Source organism: Pungitius pungitius, chromosome 7 (assembly GCF_949316345.1).
Source record: "Pungitius pungitius chromosome 7, fPunPun2.1, whole genome shotgun sequence".
Lineage (NCBI taxonomy): Eukaryota > Metazoa > Chordata > Actinopteri > Perciformes > Gasterosteidae > Pungitius > Pungitius pungitius.
In genome coordinates this window covers 2,271,664-2,284,443 of record NC_084906.1, presented here as the reverse complement: position 1 = coordinate 2,284,443, position 12,780 = coordinate 2,271,664, and the positions used below count along the sequence as shown (strand labels likewise).

Here is a 12,780-nt window from a genome sequence, read left to right as displayed (position 1 = left end):
TCATATTTCATAAATAAATCGGTTTTATTTGTGGCATATAAAATTAAATCATTTTACAATTTATTCCAGTATGACACATAATATCCAAATAAAGTAGCTACATATTTTGATAAATAATATTAATAACAATAATAAAAACATTCATTCATCCTTTGACATGTTTCGCTTTGTCTTTTTCATTAAGGAAGTTCAATAGCTGCCACAAAACATGAACAATAATGCCCACATCAGAAAGGAATGAAACCACACGCTTGTTATACAAGTCCAGAGGTTACATTTTGGTGTTTTGTTCTTAAGATACAGGATGGTGATGCTAATTGAAGTTGCGTGTGTGCATACCTACAAATACACACACAAGTCTACAGTCTACTGTCATGTCTGATGTAAAGGATCAAAAATATACACAGTGAATTGATATCAGCGGCTAACGTTAATGTACAAATATTAATTACATATTGCTCCATAACGAAGCTACTTGTGATGCTCCATTAATATGAAGCAGTTCTTAGATAGGAATGCTGACGTCGTCACAGCAAACAGTGCACTTCATTAAGTCCTCATGATGTAAGCCCACAATTCCTTGGGAATCTAGTTACAACAAGAAGCTGGTAGTTGATTGGCGGGTCTATTTACACCCCTGCATTCATCTGGAGCGCCATTGGCCGCCAGTGGTGCCGATCACCTCTTTCTCTCGCTGAGGGGGTTTGGGGCCCCTTCTCCGATCAGTCTCTGAACTTGTGGATGTCATTGGAGAGGCGGTAGAAGGGGTAGGAGGCTTCGTTGGCATGGGGGCAGTTGTAGGTGCACTTGCAGGACTCGATCATCATGACGTTCTTGTTGAAGGTCTCGCCGTCCTCGCAGCGGAACTTGACGCGGATGGTTCTGGTGTCGTGTGGGCTGCAGCAGCGGCCGTCCATGCAGGCGCCGCAGTACTTGGGCCTGTACTTCTTCAGGCTGGAGCAGCCGGCGTAGGTGAACTTCACCGGCTGACTGGACTTCTTGGTTCGGCTGCACTTCTTTCCTTTCTGCACAGGGGTGAACAACAAGGAAAGCGGAGATTAGTCATGCACCCAGACCCAGAAGTGACTCATTTCCAGTAACGTCATGTTTCCGTCACATTCGGTCACGGTGGCCTAAGCTTACCTTCAGACTGGAGTAAGGCGACTGGGTGCAGAGGCGCACTTCACAGATTCTTGTCTCTTTGACCAGCTTGCAGTCGCTGTTGTTGTTGGTGACTCTGGTGGAGATGCCTGTTCCACAGCTCTTGGAGCACTGGGACCAGGGTGTGGTTTGGACGATGCACTTCTGGTTGTCAAACATGTGGACTTCAGGCGGTGATCTGAAGACTGTGATTAAAAGCAACCCAAAAAAAATGGGTAGACGTGAGTGCCATAGAATCCTACATATATTTAAGTACATCCAGACCGAACAAATTGAAAGCATCGCAGGATCAAAAACAGCTTTCCTTACCAGCTAGAGACTTGAGTCCTCCCTTCACAATGGCAATGAGCTCGTTCCTGTTGGTGAGGCCCCTTTCCAAATCATCGGTCTTCATGTCTTTGCCAAAGATCTTCTCCAGGATGTCTGTCTCCTTGCCGTCATCACACACCCACTCTTCGCAGCACTGGCCCGCCACCTTGACCAGCCTGGGGCTGGCACAGCCCAGGTTGGGGAGGGACAGCTCCTGGGGGCACAGCGGGACGCATCCCACCGCCCCGTCGATGCATGTGCACTGGTGTTTACAGTTAGGCTGGAAGCTCTCTCCGTTCTGGTAGATCCTGCTGTTGTACTCGCATGGTCTGCCTTCTGACTTGGCTGCAAGGAGAGAGAAGGGGAAAAAAAAAAAACAAGAGGATAGGAATGTTATTCTTTCCCGCTCTAAGCAGAAATGTCTGCTGTAGACATCACACGGTGGACTATCTGTACTTTGAGTCTGTTCTCATTCAATTTCTATGTGACTAAATATATATATATTTTTTTTAAACAATCATGCCATTTCAAAAGCATGCACATCTGGATCCGGATCGGTGCCTGTACATACCTCGGCAGATGCCACGAGTAGTAGCAGCAGCAAAGCTGGCCCCGAAGTTACACTCCAGCCCTTTGGTGTGGTCACAGGGCTCGGTCAGCCCACAGTCCTCGTTCAGCTGCCGGGCGCAAACTTTGCAGCAGCCGCAGCCGTCAAGGACGACGCTCACGCCGGGCGCGCACTTGGGCATCTCCAGCGGACAGTCACACACGGAGGGACAGGAGGAGGAGGAGGAGGAGGAGGAGGAGAGGACCTGTACAGCCAACAACCAAATCCACCACCGTTAAAGTCCGACTCGCGTAAGTCACACAACACGACGCACGAGTGAAAAACCAAAGGGTCCCACGCGTGCTCGTTTTAGAACAGAAGTGGAGACATAACTCACCAGGTTGAGACTTCCGAAGAATGCCGCGACAACAGTAAGCCTCAGCATCTTGAATATATTCTTTTTGTCGTCCGCGTGCCAGAGGAATCCTGTTCCCGGTTGTGTGAAAAGTTAGCCTCTAGTCGGAGGAGTCCTCGGGTATTCCCTCTCTCGGTCTCCCGGATTGCTTATCGGGTGAGGATCTGGTGCTCGGTGCTCCTTTGGAGTAGATGAAGCTCTCGGGTAAAGCGGTTGCAGTCTGCTGAGGTCCGGCCACCTCCGCGCTTTTATACCGTAGTGGGAAGCTGACGTCGTTCCTCGGCTGCCTGCTGAACTGTTCCCAAACTATGCCAGGAATGTTTCTCGGCGCATTTTCCATCCAAGACCTAAGCTCCACCCTGTCTAAACCCTTCTCCCCCCCCCCCCCTCCTTTCTCAAATGGATTTTTCCCCCCTGGATCCCATCTGAACACACTTTTCCGTCTCATATTTTTCTCTCCTTGTTTATTCCTCCTTTCATTCTCCTCCTCTGATCGCTTCTCACATCTAGCGACCCGGGTTCAGGGGGACTTTTTTTGGGGGGGGGGGGGGGGGGGGGGTGAACGATACGAGTCAATATTTGATAGCTTCCTGGTTTTAGTTGAAGGGTTCATTATGAGAAATACTACTACTAATCGGGGCTTCTCCTCATACGTGCGCCGTGGACGCGTTGAAATGATAGGAAACGATAGCCTCGAACACACACTTTTTTTTACAGCGCGTTGCAAGTGGCCACGTTTGAATAACCTTGGTGTTTTTCTTTCTTCTTCTTCTTCTCTGTGAGTCTAACGGTGTGGGCAGGAATACGTTCAACAGCGTCTATTTCTGGCTTCCCAGCGCCTTTATTCAGAGGAGCAAAGCGTTTCCAGATGCGCGCAGCTCGGGCTCAGACGTAACAGTATTGCCATATTTGGGTATGGCAGTAGCCTACATTATTAACATATTTCTCTCCCTTTGGCCAGCAGACCACAAAGCATTCCTGACAGCTTAAGCGCTTGTTAAATATGTTCCTCGTGCAGGGAAATTCCTTTGCATTCATTCCTTGAGGCAATTTAACTTTTCACGCAATGTGTCCATCACGTTTTTTTTTTGGGGGGGGGGTAGGTGAAGTAATCCAATTTCCACCAGATATGTTGTGGTGTTATTGGGGGGAGTAATACTTGATGTTTGTCTCCACTTTTCTTTTCTCCCCCCCCCCCCCCCTCCTCCATAGCAGGGTCTCAATAAGTCCCCTCCACCGAGGGTTTTCTAATCACTCCGTTTGACGAAAACCCTCCACAGATGGAGACGTAGTGCGTCAACGCGCCACACCAAGTCACCGTCGCCGTGAGCGGCTGGCAGATTCCGACGAGGACATATTTGCACGAGGACATGGTGTTTATTGGTGTGATTTCACGACGATCTCCCCTGTGACCTGGTGTCATTTTAACATGACGCTCTGCTGAGAGACCGCAGCGCTGAACAAGAAGACCGCAGGTCCCCTCTGGTGAGTTTGGATTTATCTTCTTTTCCTGTTTATTTTCGGGATGGAAGTTGAGACTGCGATTAGTAATGCACTTTTTTTTCCTCTTTAGAAAGCCTGCACCACCACCGATGCTCCCGTTATATGAATATGACTCATAAAAACTCAAATTCTTAACGGATGCATGTTTTTTTGGCGGTGCTTTGCGTATCCGATTTGGAGGTTACACTGAAGCTATTTTGAAATTGGCTGTAATCCAGACTATGTCCAGGATTAAGTTGTGTGTCACGTGGCTTACTTCAAACAGTGATAACGTCCAAACGTCAGTGCGTACCTCTAATATGACAGACATGTGATTACAATGTGAACAGATCGATACTGTCTAATACGTCTGTGTGAGCATTTGACCTGGAGGTGTGCCTTTTTTGGAAAGGGGGCGTGTCTGCGAACACGTGTGCAATGCTCTCGCGAGTGTGTCCAAGCGGCATTATGTCTGCCCTCAAATCTCACCTTTTAAGGGGCTCTTCATTTATTCTACACCATCAAAATGATGATTCCCATTACATAATTATTGTAGTCATTGGTGGTGGCAACAACAGGTTTGAAAAAAATAGACCTGATATTGATTCCATCACCTCGGTTTGGGCGTAGAGACTTTATCAATATTCTTAACAGAGAGCCTGCATTACAAACTGTGACCATGGACTTTATAATACATTTACCAGGCAGCAAATGTCGAACAAAAACACGTAATATTTGTTGCATTATGGGAAATGGGCATCTTTAGCCAAACAAGGCACTAAAAGTCAGGATATCCTGACGTTTATCTGAATCATTCTTGACATTCTGTCACAAGTCTCCTAACTTTGAGAAAAAAACAATACCAGATTAGGGGGGGGGGGGGGGATAACCCTTTAATGTCGCGGAATTGTATGAACAGCAGGTCTTGTCCTCTGCATTGGTGACCTAAAAACGTTCCAGGGTACGTGTGTATGTGAGTCTGTTTGACCCATGTGTCATAGTGCGTCAATGGAGAATAACACGCACTAATACATTCCTTAATTGCCCGCTCAGTTCAGGAAACATTCCAAAAGCCGGACATGTCTTTGTGCCACAATCGCCCGGGAACAATAGTTTCCACAGAACCGCCACGTGCACACATAGGCTACATACTACAAACCTTTCCTTCACGTCAACGATTCACCTGATTATGCTCAACGCCGTGTATCTGAGCAGATCCACAACCTCCATCTGGGAGGCTTAAATGATCTCACGGAGGGATTATTGAGTGTTTCATTGTGCTCATTGTAATGGAAAGTCGTTGTCGCAGTACTTACAGTGGAAGTGACAGCAGAGTAGTTTCTCAGGGGAGTCTGAAGCAAGCAGCCCCGAGCCTTCCCCCCCCCTTCATGTGTGACAGTGACAGATGGAAGGTTTAAACAATAGATTCCCGTGTAGTATATTCAAGAGGAACGTTATAACTGGTATGCAGTGTGTTCCGGCTACACTTCCTTCCTCTTGTCAGCTAAAAGAAGCAGCAGGAGTTATGGATCGTTCTCGTGTGAGAGCGGGGGGGGGGGGCACACAGATGTGGCCGACGATTGAAATAACGACTTTTCAGTTTTTATGAATGATAGATTTGATGAGGCAGAACTCTGTAATCACATATTAATATGGATTTTATTGAACTTATTTATGTAACTTGTTGTGATTGTTCAAAAGGAAAAAGGCTTAGTCCAGGTTTGAATGATTTCTTTGGCCATTTAGCCGTAGCTGTTGGTTGAGGGGGGCTATTTCACAGATCAATGTATTGATGTAATTTAATGCCAATAAGCTTTTACTTCCTACCAAGACAAATTTATTTTTGTGTGTTGGCCCAATCACACACACACACACACAGTCATACACTGATGGTACTGGATATTGTGCGCCAAAGGATTGAACCTGATCCCTAACTCGCACAATGATAAAGCAGCACCATGGTCTCTTTCCCAAGTACACATTGACAAGTGAAACAGAGGAGTTACAGGTCTTATTAATTATCTAGAGACTATGTTTCCATCCCTGACATATGCACATCTTGCAGTGAAAACGTATTGTTGAGCTTGCACATGGGAAGCAAACGGCACAGAAATCCTTGAGGCTAAATGAGATGTGGGATAGCATGGTACCTCCTCTTTGTCAAAAAGTGTCATCACCAGCTATTATTCTTTGGAAAATAACTCCTTTGCTATTTCTGCCTAATGAATCATATTACAGAACACTTTCTTTCAGATGTGTTCTGCAGCAAAGCCATTTTAGATTTACATATTTATTTTCCTCAGTTTTGCTTCTGTTCCTCAAGCTGAGAGACTCTTACAAAGCAAAATATTTTCTAAGATAGCTAAAAAACATGATGAAAAGCCGCTATCGAAAGGCTTTAAAACACGATTCCATCTAGTGCCATACCTTTGTAATCATTTCATGTCATGTTGCTTTGTCATTTTCTCTCTCTGTGTTAATTAGGTTCATACATTTGCCCGACGGATGCAGATGAAATATCCCCGGTGCACCTGGTGTAATTAGGCTGTCTGTGTGTCGTCCAGTATCTCATCATAAGTGCAATCACACCAGGCAAATAAGAGCTGCTGCTTTTTGTTTGCCGCTTTACCCGCAGCTGGAGGATCACGTCTGCTTTCACTCATTTCTCATTGTATAACTCCGCACTGTAGCAGCCAGGTGTGCTGGAGTATGAGGGCTTTCCTTCATCTAAAGTTACCCAAATTCCTCAGCATGGAGAGAGGAAAAAAAAAGGAAGAGAGGATCTTTCATTGGGCAACGTCCTTCCATGATGGAAAAAAAAAAAAAAAAGAATGCAAAATCCTGGTGGGGGCAGGTGTTGGTGTTGGGAGGAGGAGGGTGGTGGTGGTGGTTGGTGATCCCGGCTGGAGTGGAAAAAGGAATGTGGGGCTCCTGGAATGTTTAGAACAGTCGGGGATAATTGAGTGAATTTGGAACAAGAAAAGACAAAGCGAGGTCCTGCGGTGGAAGAATGTGCTTCTGGGACGTCTGGAGAAACATTCCATCCATTCAGACTGCTTCTGCCCGGCGTAGAGCCTTGCATAGATGGCACCATAGGGAATAGTAACCCCTTCCCTCCCTCCTCCCATACACATACACACACACACACACATTCTCATTGCCCTATACACTTCTCACGCTGCAGAGATCCTCCTTTTTTTATAAATATTCTTTCTATTGACGTTTGTGTACATTTTTTTTACTGTTTCCATCCATGGGTAGGTCTCAAAGTTGCATGTATCAATATGCGGGCAAAGTAAAAGGTGCCATATTGACATGGTGCCTCTGACTGCACTTCTATAATAACAAGACTCAATCCACAATATTATATAGTCAACCCCAAAAATGTCCATTGTTTCACATCACTGGAAGATGTGGGAATGATTGAGCTGTATGCCATCCCAGCCTTAAGGTGTGTTCAGATCAAACGAGAAGCAATGTTTTGCACAGAACCATTTTATAAGTTATAAGTTTATAAGTTAAATTGTATCAATTGGTAAAATACAGACATCTCTATGGATGTTTAATCACTTTTGATTCTACGGCTGCCGCTAGATTATATATATTTTTTATTAATTAGCAAAGTGCTGAAATCATGTTTAATAGCAACATTTTTGTGTTGATTTGTCAATGGGATTATTTTCTTGGATTTTGATTTAAAGGCAGAAAAACGTACAGTACACTAATTAAAATAGCTTACTATGTTAAACCAATTGCCCACAATGAAAATATTTTGTTTATTATAATATAAGATAAAGAGAAGGAATACATAATCCAAAAAGAGTTTTGCATTCCAGCTTGAAGAATTCCTCTAATGAAAGTCGCATTAGCGTGTCTGTTGATTGATGCATTGACTCATCATTCCAGGTTAGATCTATTCCTGCCATCAACGAAAACGTTGTATTAAATGGAGAAAACGGAATACATTTCATGGAGACTTGAGCATTTTGGACATTGCTCTGCTGATTGATTGTGAATCCAGTGCATTTCTGACTGTCACTTGTTGTGCTGACGCGCCTCGGCGGGCTGACACGTGACGGTCGGTGCGCGTCACCGCCGCGCTGTCCCTCGCCTGGAGAACCGGAGCAGGGCAGACTGACACCGTGTGCAGCCGGCTGCTGTAAATAAAGAATTACAACCCAACTAACTAGCAAGGAACATATAAGCAAGGCAGCATCCGGTTATCTGATAGGACTTCCTCTCATTCATTCGCAGGGCTGTCGTTTTTTTTTATTTTTTTGTCAGTCATATATATATAAATTCTTTTGTTTTTTTTCTTCAGGTTTGAGCGTGTGAATTAAAACGCCAGGAAAACATGGCTGGTTTAATGTCAGGTTTTGGTCACTACACCCACGCCGTCGTTCGGGGAATCCCCGCGTCCCTGGCCAAAGAAGCGCTCCGGAGCTGCCAGGCGGAGGTGGACCTGGCCAAGGCGAGGACGGAGCACGAGGACTACGTCGAGGTCCTGGGGACGAGGCTCGGGCTGGAGGTGGTGGAGCTGCCCGCGGACGAGTCGCTGCCGGACTGCGTGTTCGTGGAGGACGCGGCTGTGGTGTGCGGTGACACGGCGCTCATCACCAGACCCGGGGCAGAGAGCAGGAGGAGAGAGGTAGGGAAGTGTCAGCTTTCTCACCGTGATTCAATTCGCACCCCCCCCCCCCGCAAAAAAAAAAATAGTTAAAGAACCAACGAGAAAAAAAAAGTTTGACGTGGAAGCGGAGGGGAAGGCGTTGCCACTTGGCTGCAATCATTGTTCTGCAGGGAATAGTGATTCATATTAAGGTGGCTCATATCAGGTGACAGTCTTAATTGTGAGCAGTGGTTTGAAATAGGATTCTTGTCATGTTCTTGTCGATTTTTCCGCTCGAAGTCGGTTCACAATGAACTCGTGCGCACTCCAGACATGTGATTCTCTTGGAAAAATGCTTATGAAATTTAATTTTTAAGGCAGGTTTGTCCAGAAGGCCTGACTACAGCTCTGGAAGCTGCTTATCACCAGCTGTGCCACATCAAGATCCCAATTTAGCCGTGTTGTGCAACAGCCTATAGAAAGGGACATGTAGGCTTGAGGCCACGCCCATTTCAATGACGGCAAGGCCTTTTTTTTTTTGTCTACGTGCATATTGCACTGTATTTTTTTTTTTTTATCTCATTGGCTGATTAAGACTGTTAAAAACGTATTAGGAAAAAGAAAAAGGTTTTATAAACGCTGAAGTCAATGAAGCAGGACATTTTTAAAACCAAACAACAATGGCAGTGCACAAGGTTACCCAATGAGGGACGGTAGCTGCAATGTAAGGTTGCTGAGTGTGTGTGTGCGCGTGTATATGTGAAAATGACAATGGTTGAAACGGTGGGACGGCTTCTGTGAAAGCCCCCCCTGTCATTCCACATTAGAGTCACTTTGTCCGGTGCTCGGTATCCCGATACTGATTGAAGAGCTGTTGCTGCCACTGTCAGCCACCACATTTCATTCATTCTGAGCGTGGCACAAGACGGGCATTTGCATGCAAGCCGGCGGCACTTTCTCTAAAACCCTTTCTCATTTATAAATTGTTCCGTTTCTCATAGAGATATAGATGATTTGGTTCCTGGTACGGGAAAAGTTTGCTGTAGAAAGGAGTGAGGATAAGGCCATAGACAATTTGTTTGCAAAAAAGGAATAAAAAAAGTAATTGATTGGACAAGAAGAAGAAGAAGAATAATAAGCTATTCAGTTGAATTGGATACCTTGGTTCACTGAGCTTTAATGCACTGTAAAAATGAAATATAACCTTGTGAGTTAGGAATTAAATGAGAATAGTGTAACGGTTTGTTACGCACCTCAAGATGCATCATGAGCACCACTCTTATAATGGCTATAAAGCCTGAGATGGTTTTCCTGGTAGTGCACGTTGTATCCATCTAAACCTGAGAATCAACACGCTACCCAATCACCTTGAGTGTTATTAGCCTTTGTAACATTTCTCAGTGTCAACATGTTCTACAAAGCAGCCTGCAGTGAACAATGCTGATGCTTTTTTAGCTAATGTTATTGTTGGTATTAAAATACTGCACACGATGCCTCGTTATTCACCTACAAACGGACAGTGCTATAATTAATCATGTGCGTTTTGTCTGACCTGAGAAATAATGGGAAACGGCAGTTTTGGAATTTCATCTTGGAGGTGACCCACCATTGTGCGAGCCGTCACTTCCTGTAGACCTTTTCCTTCCTTTGTTTGCTCGGTCAGCTGCCATTTTTCCATGATTTGAAGGATTTACTTGTATCTATTCAGACATGGACAACAGCACACAAATACCTGAACATGTAGATTTGGCTGCACAACACTTAGTCTTAAACACGTGTTGCCATGTTGACTATGAGACTGTTGAGAGAAATATCCAAGCTGACTTCAGTTGGCCGAGTCGGTTTTTTGAACCTAAAGCGTAAAGGAGTGGTCTCCTGGTGAGTTCAATGTAGCTCGGATTTCGAACGCCTCTCAGTCAATCAGTTGTGGTCCCGTCAAGTGTTACATGAATGCATGTTCGGTAGATTACATTACATTGAACACAATCATGACTGTACATTGGTATTATTCAATTACAGTGGTTTTACAATGCTCCCATTACTTTATTTAATACACATCTCCAGAATCATGGTTGTATTTTGATGTACACTAAATGCATTTTATTCATAGTTCATTTATGAACCTGGTCGGCAATTTATTATTTAATGACCTTACACTATCGTGATCCGCATGTTTGGCTAGGGCCTATTTCTGCTATGTGTTCAGCACTCTCAGTCTCCCATCTCGTGCTACCGATCCCAGGCCAAGATTTACGAGGGAAGGTTCATTTGCAGTTTGCAGGTTCATTTGCAGTGGTTTGCCTGCCACTGCATGTGTGACGACTTGGAACCACTCATTTGTGAGGTTTCTATGATCTTCCTATCGGAAAGCCGAAATATCACAGATTTCAGTTTTTTCGGAGGTTTAATTTCAGTGTATTGAGGAAGCAGAGGTCCGTAGCTCGTAGGAGAGGTGAAGATCCCACAGCGTCTCCTCTGGAGAGAAGGACATGATCAGTACAGGTCGAAGCACTCCACACACGCGTGCACCCCGTGACACCCGTTATTCACATGATCAGTTTACAAATTCTGCAAGTCAATTTATAATCGACTGCGTAATTCCCTAATCCAGCTCACTTCATCATTAGCCAGGATTCCTTCATGCGCTGCCAGTGAAAAACATGGACTTTGTCCAGTTCCTTTTTTATCGTCAAAGGAAAAAACTCTTCTTTATTTATTTTTTTTAAAGGGTAGGGTCATCACTTTTTCTAATTTATTGTACCTAATTCCCCTCCCATATGATGGATCGGAAAACTTTCCTTAAAGTTGCAGCATGCATTTCATCCATTAGGCTGTGGCTTTAAAGCTTTATCAAGGGAAATGCTTCTCCTAATGGGCGGTTGACTGCGGACTGAAGCATAGTCTGAAACCACTCAAAAACCGAGCCAAAGTTAATTATTCCTATGATATTGAACCTAGTTTGATAAGCAGAAACTGTTCAGCAAGCTGCATGCCGAGCTGCAGATTGCAAGGTGACCTTTGGATTCAGGCTGACTGGGATCCTGTGAAAATGACAGTCTCAGATTGTTAAGTGTTTGACAACATTATGAAATTCCCTTGATTGACGGATGCAGCTTTTTTTTCCTCCTCATCTTTTCGCTTGAGCCTGTGTTTTTGTTGTTGCTTACGTCTTGCACAAGTCTCCTGAAGTCAATATATTGGGCAGCAAGAGAGCCCACTCTTAACAGCATTCTTCCTCTATGGGAAAGCTGACAAATATTGAGTCACAAAATTTTTAAATCGTATAACACAGCTTCACTTTCTGTCCTGCAAATCAACAAACTCCCTCTGACCACCATGCCACCTGGAGAGATTTTCTCCTCACTTTTTCCGTAATGTTCGCCACTTCAAATAACAATCTCAGCACGACAATTGCAAAAACTGGCCCTTTTTAGTGGATCTAATGAAGGTGCCACCTTTCCCCAAAAGGATTCCATTAAAGCTTGTGAGCAACTGTTAACAGAAGTCAGTCTCCATACTGAGGGGAACAATTTTCTGAAATGTTTTTCTCTTAGTCACACAATATCGGGAAAATGGGGTGGAGGTTGAAACATAACAAAGTTACCCTTTCAATGTCAGTGAAATGGAGCATATTTACTCATGGCCATCGAGAAAACCATTTCTTAAATACTGTTTTGAGCTTTGAAAGCATTTCACGGCTCTATAATTCACAGAATAGTTATGCATTGCAGTACAGCATACAGTAATATGTTTTATCATAAATGAACCCCAAGTAAATCACAGTTAATGTTAATTTAGAGTGTGCAGACTCACATTGTGTGTTAGAGCTATTCCTGCTCCCTTTTTTTAGCTCGAAAAAAAATGACCTCACCTGTCCTTGTTTAGCAGCACGGAAGCGCGCGTGCACTGCAGCTTTGCAGCTTTGCATCCGTCCTAAAGCACTGCAGCTTCAGGACGGATGAGTTCACAGTGGATCGTATCGTGTGGGATCGTCGCTGCTCTCTGTAAAGGCTCGGATGCAAGTTTTGAACTGTTGGCATTCCTCGTGCCTATCAAAACCTGCATGTTTTTTCTTGCTTACATATTTTATTAGTAGTTTTCTCAGCACCAACTCCGGGTAAAGGGGTTCACAAGGTGCTGAGTTTAAGGGACAGTTAGTGCTGTCAGTCGAGGTGACACGTTGACCAAGCAGCAGTGTGTGCAGTGAGGGAAAGGTGGGTTTTCTCCACAGGATATCTGGGGTTCACTCACTGTGAC

General features: G+C 44.5%; 2 protein-coding genes across 3 annotated transcripts in view; one reads left to right on the top strand and one right to left on the bottom strand.

Annotated features, from left to right (window-relative positions):
* On the bottom strand, positions 1–2,806 carry ccn1 (cellular communication network factor 1). The gene is made up of 5 exons (XM_037469265.2): positions 2,415–2,806; positions 2,042–2,282; positions 1,471–1,815; positions 1,144–1,346; positions 1–1,025 (listed from the first exon to the last, which is right to left on the bottom strand). Exons 1-5 carry the CDS (start codon positions 2,460–2,462, stop codon positions 723–725), a joined length of 1,140 nt encoding a protein of 379 aa, XP_037325162.2. The 5' UTR covers positions 2,463–2,806; the 3' UTR covers positions 1–722.
* Positions 2,807–3,674: 868 nt separating this feature from the next.
* Positions 3,675–12,780, top strand: part of ddah1 (dimethylarginine dimethylaminohydrolase 1) — a 47,411-nt gene continuing 38,305 nt past the window's right edge. The window contains exons 1-2 of one of the 2 annotated variants that reach the window (XM_037469266.2): positions 3,675–3,917; positions 8,236–8,562. In XM_037469266.2, coding sequence (XP_037325163.1) covers positions 8,269–8,562 — 294 coding nt within the window. In that variant the 5' untranslated portion in view covers positions 3,675–3,917; positions 8,236–8,268. Of the gene's footprint in view, positions 3,918–7,845; positions 8,074–8,235; positions 8,563–12,780 lie in introns of those variants that run through there. The other variant, XM_037469267.2, reaches the window with a different exon arrangement.

Coding starts and splice junctions, on each gene's coding strand:
- ccn1 (XM_037469265.2), bottom strand. CDS start 2,462: ATGCTGAGGCTTACTGTTGTCGCGGCATTCTTCGGAAGTCTCAACCTG. Junction 2,283..2,414: donor TCTTCGGAAGTCTCAACCTG/GTGAGTTATGTC, acceptor TTGGCTGTACAG/GTCCTCTCCTCCTCCTCCTC. Junction 1,026..1,143: donor CGCCTTACTCCAGTCTGAAG/GTAAGCTTAGGC, acceptor ACCCCTGTGCAG/AAAGGAAAGAAGTGCAGCCG.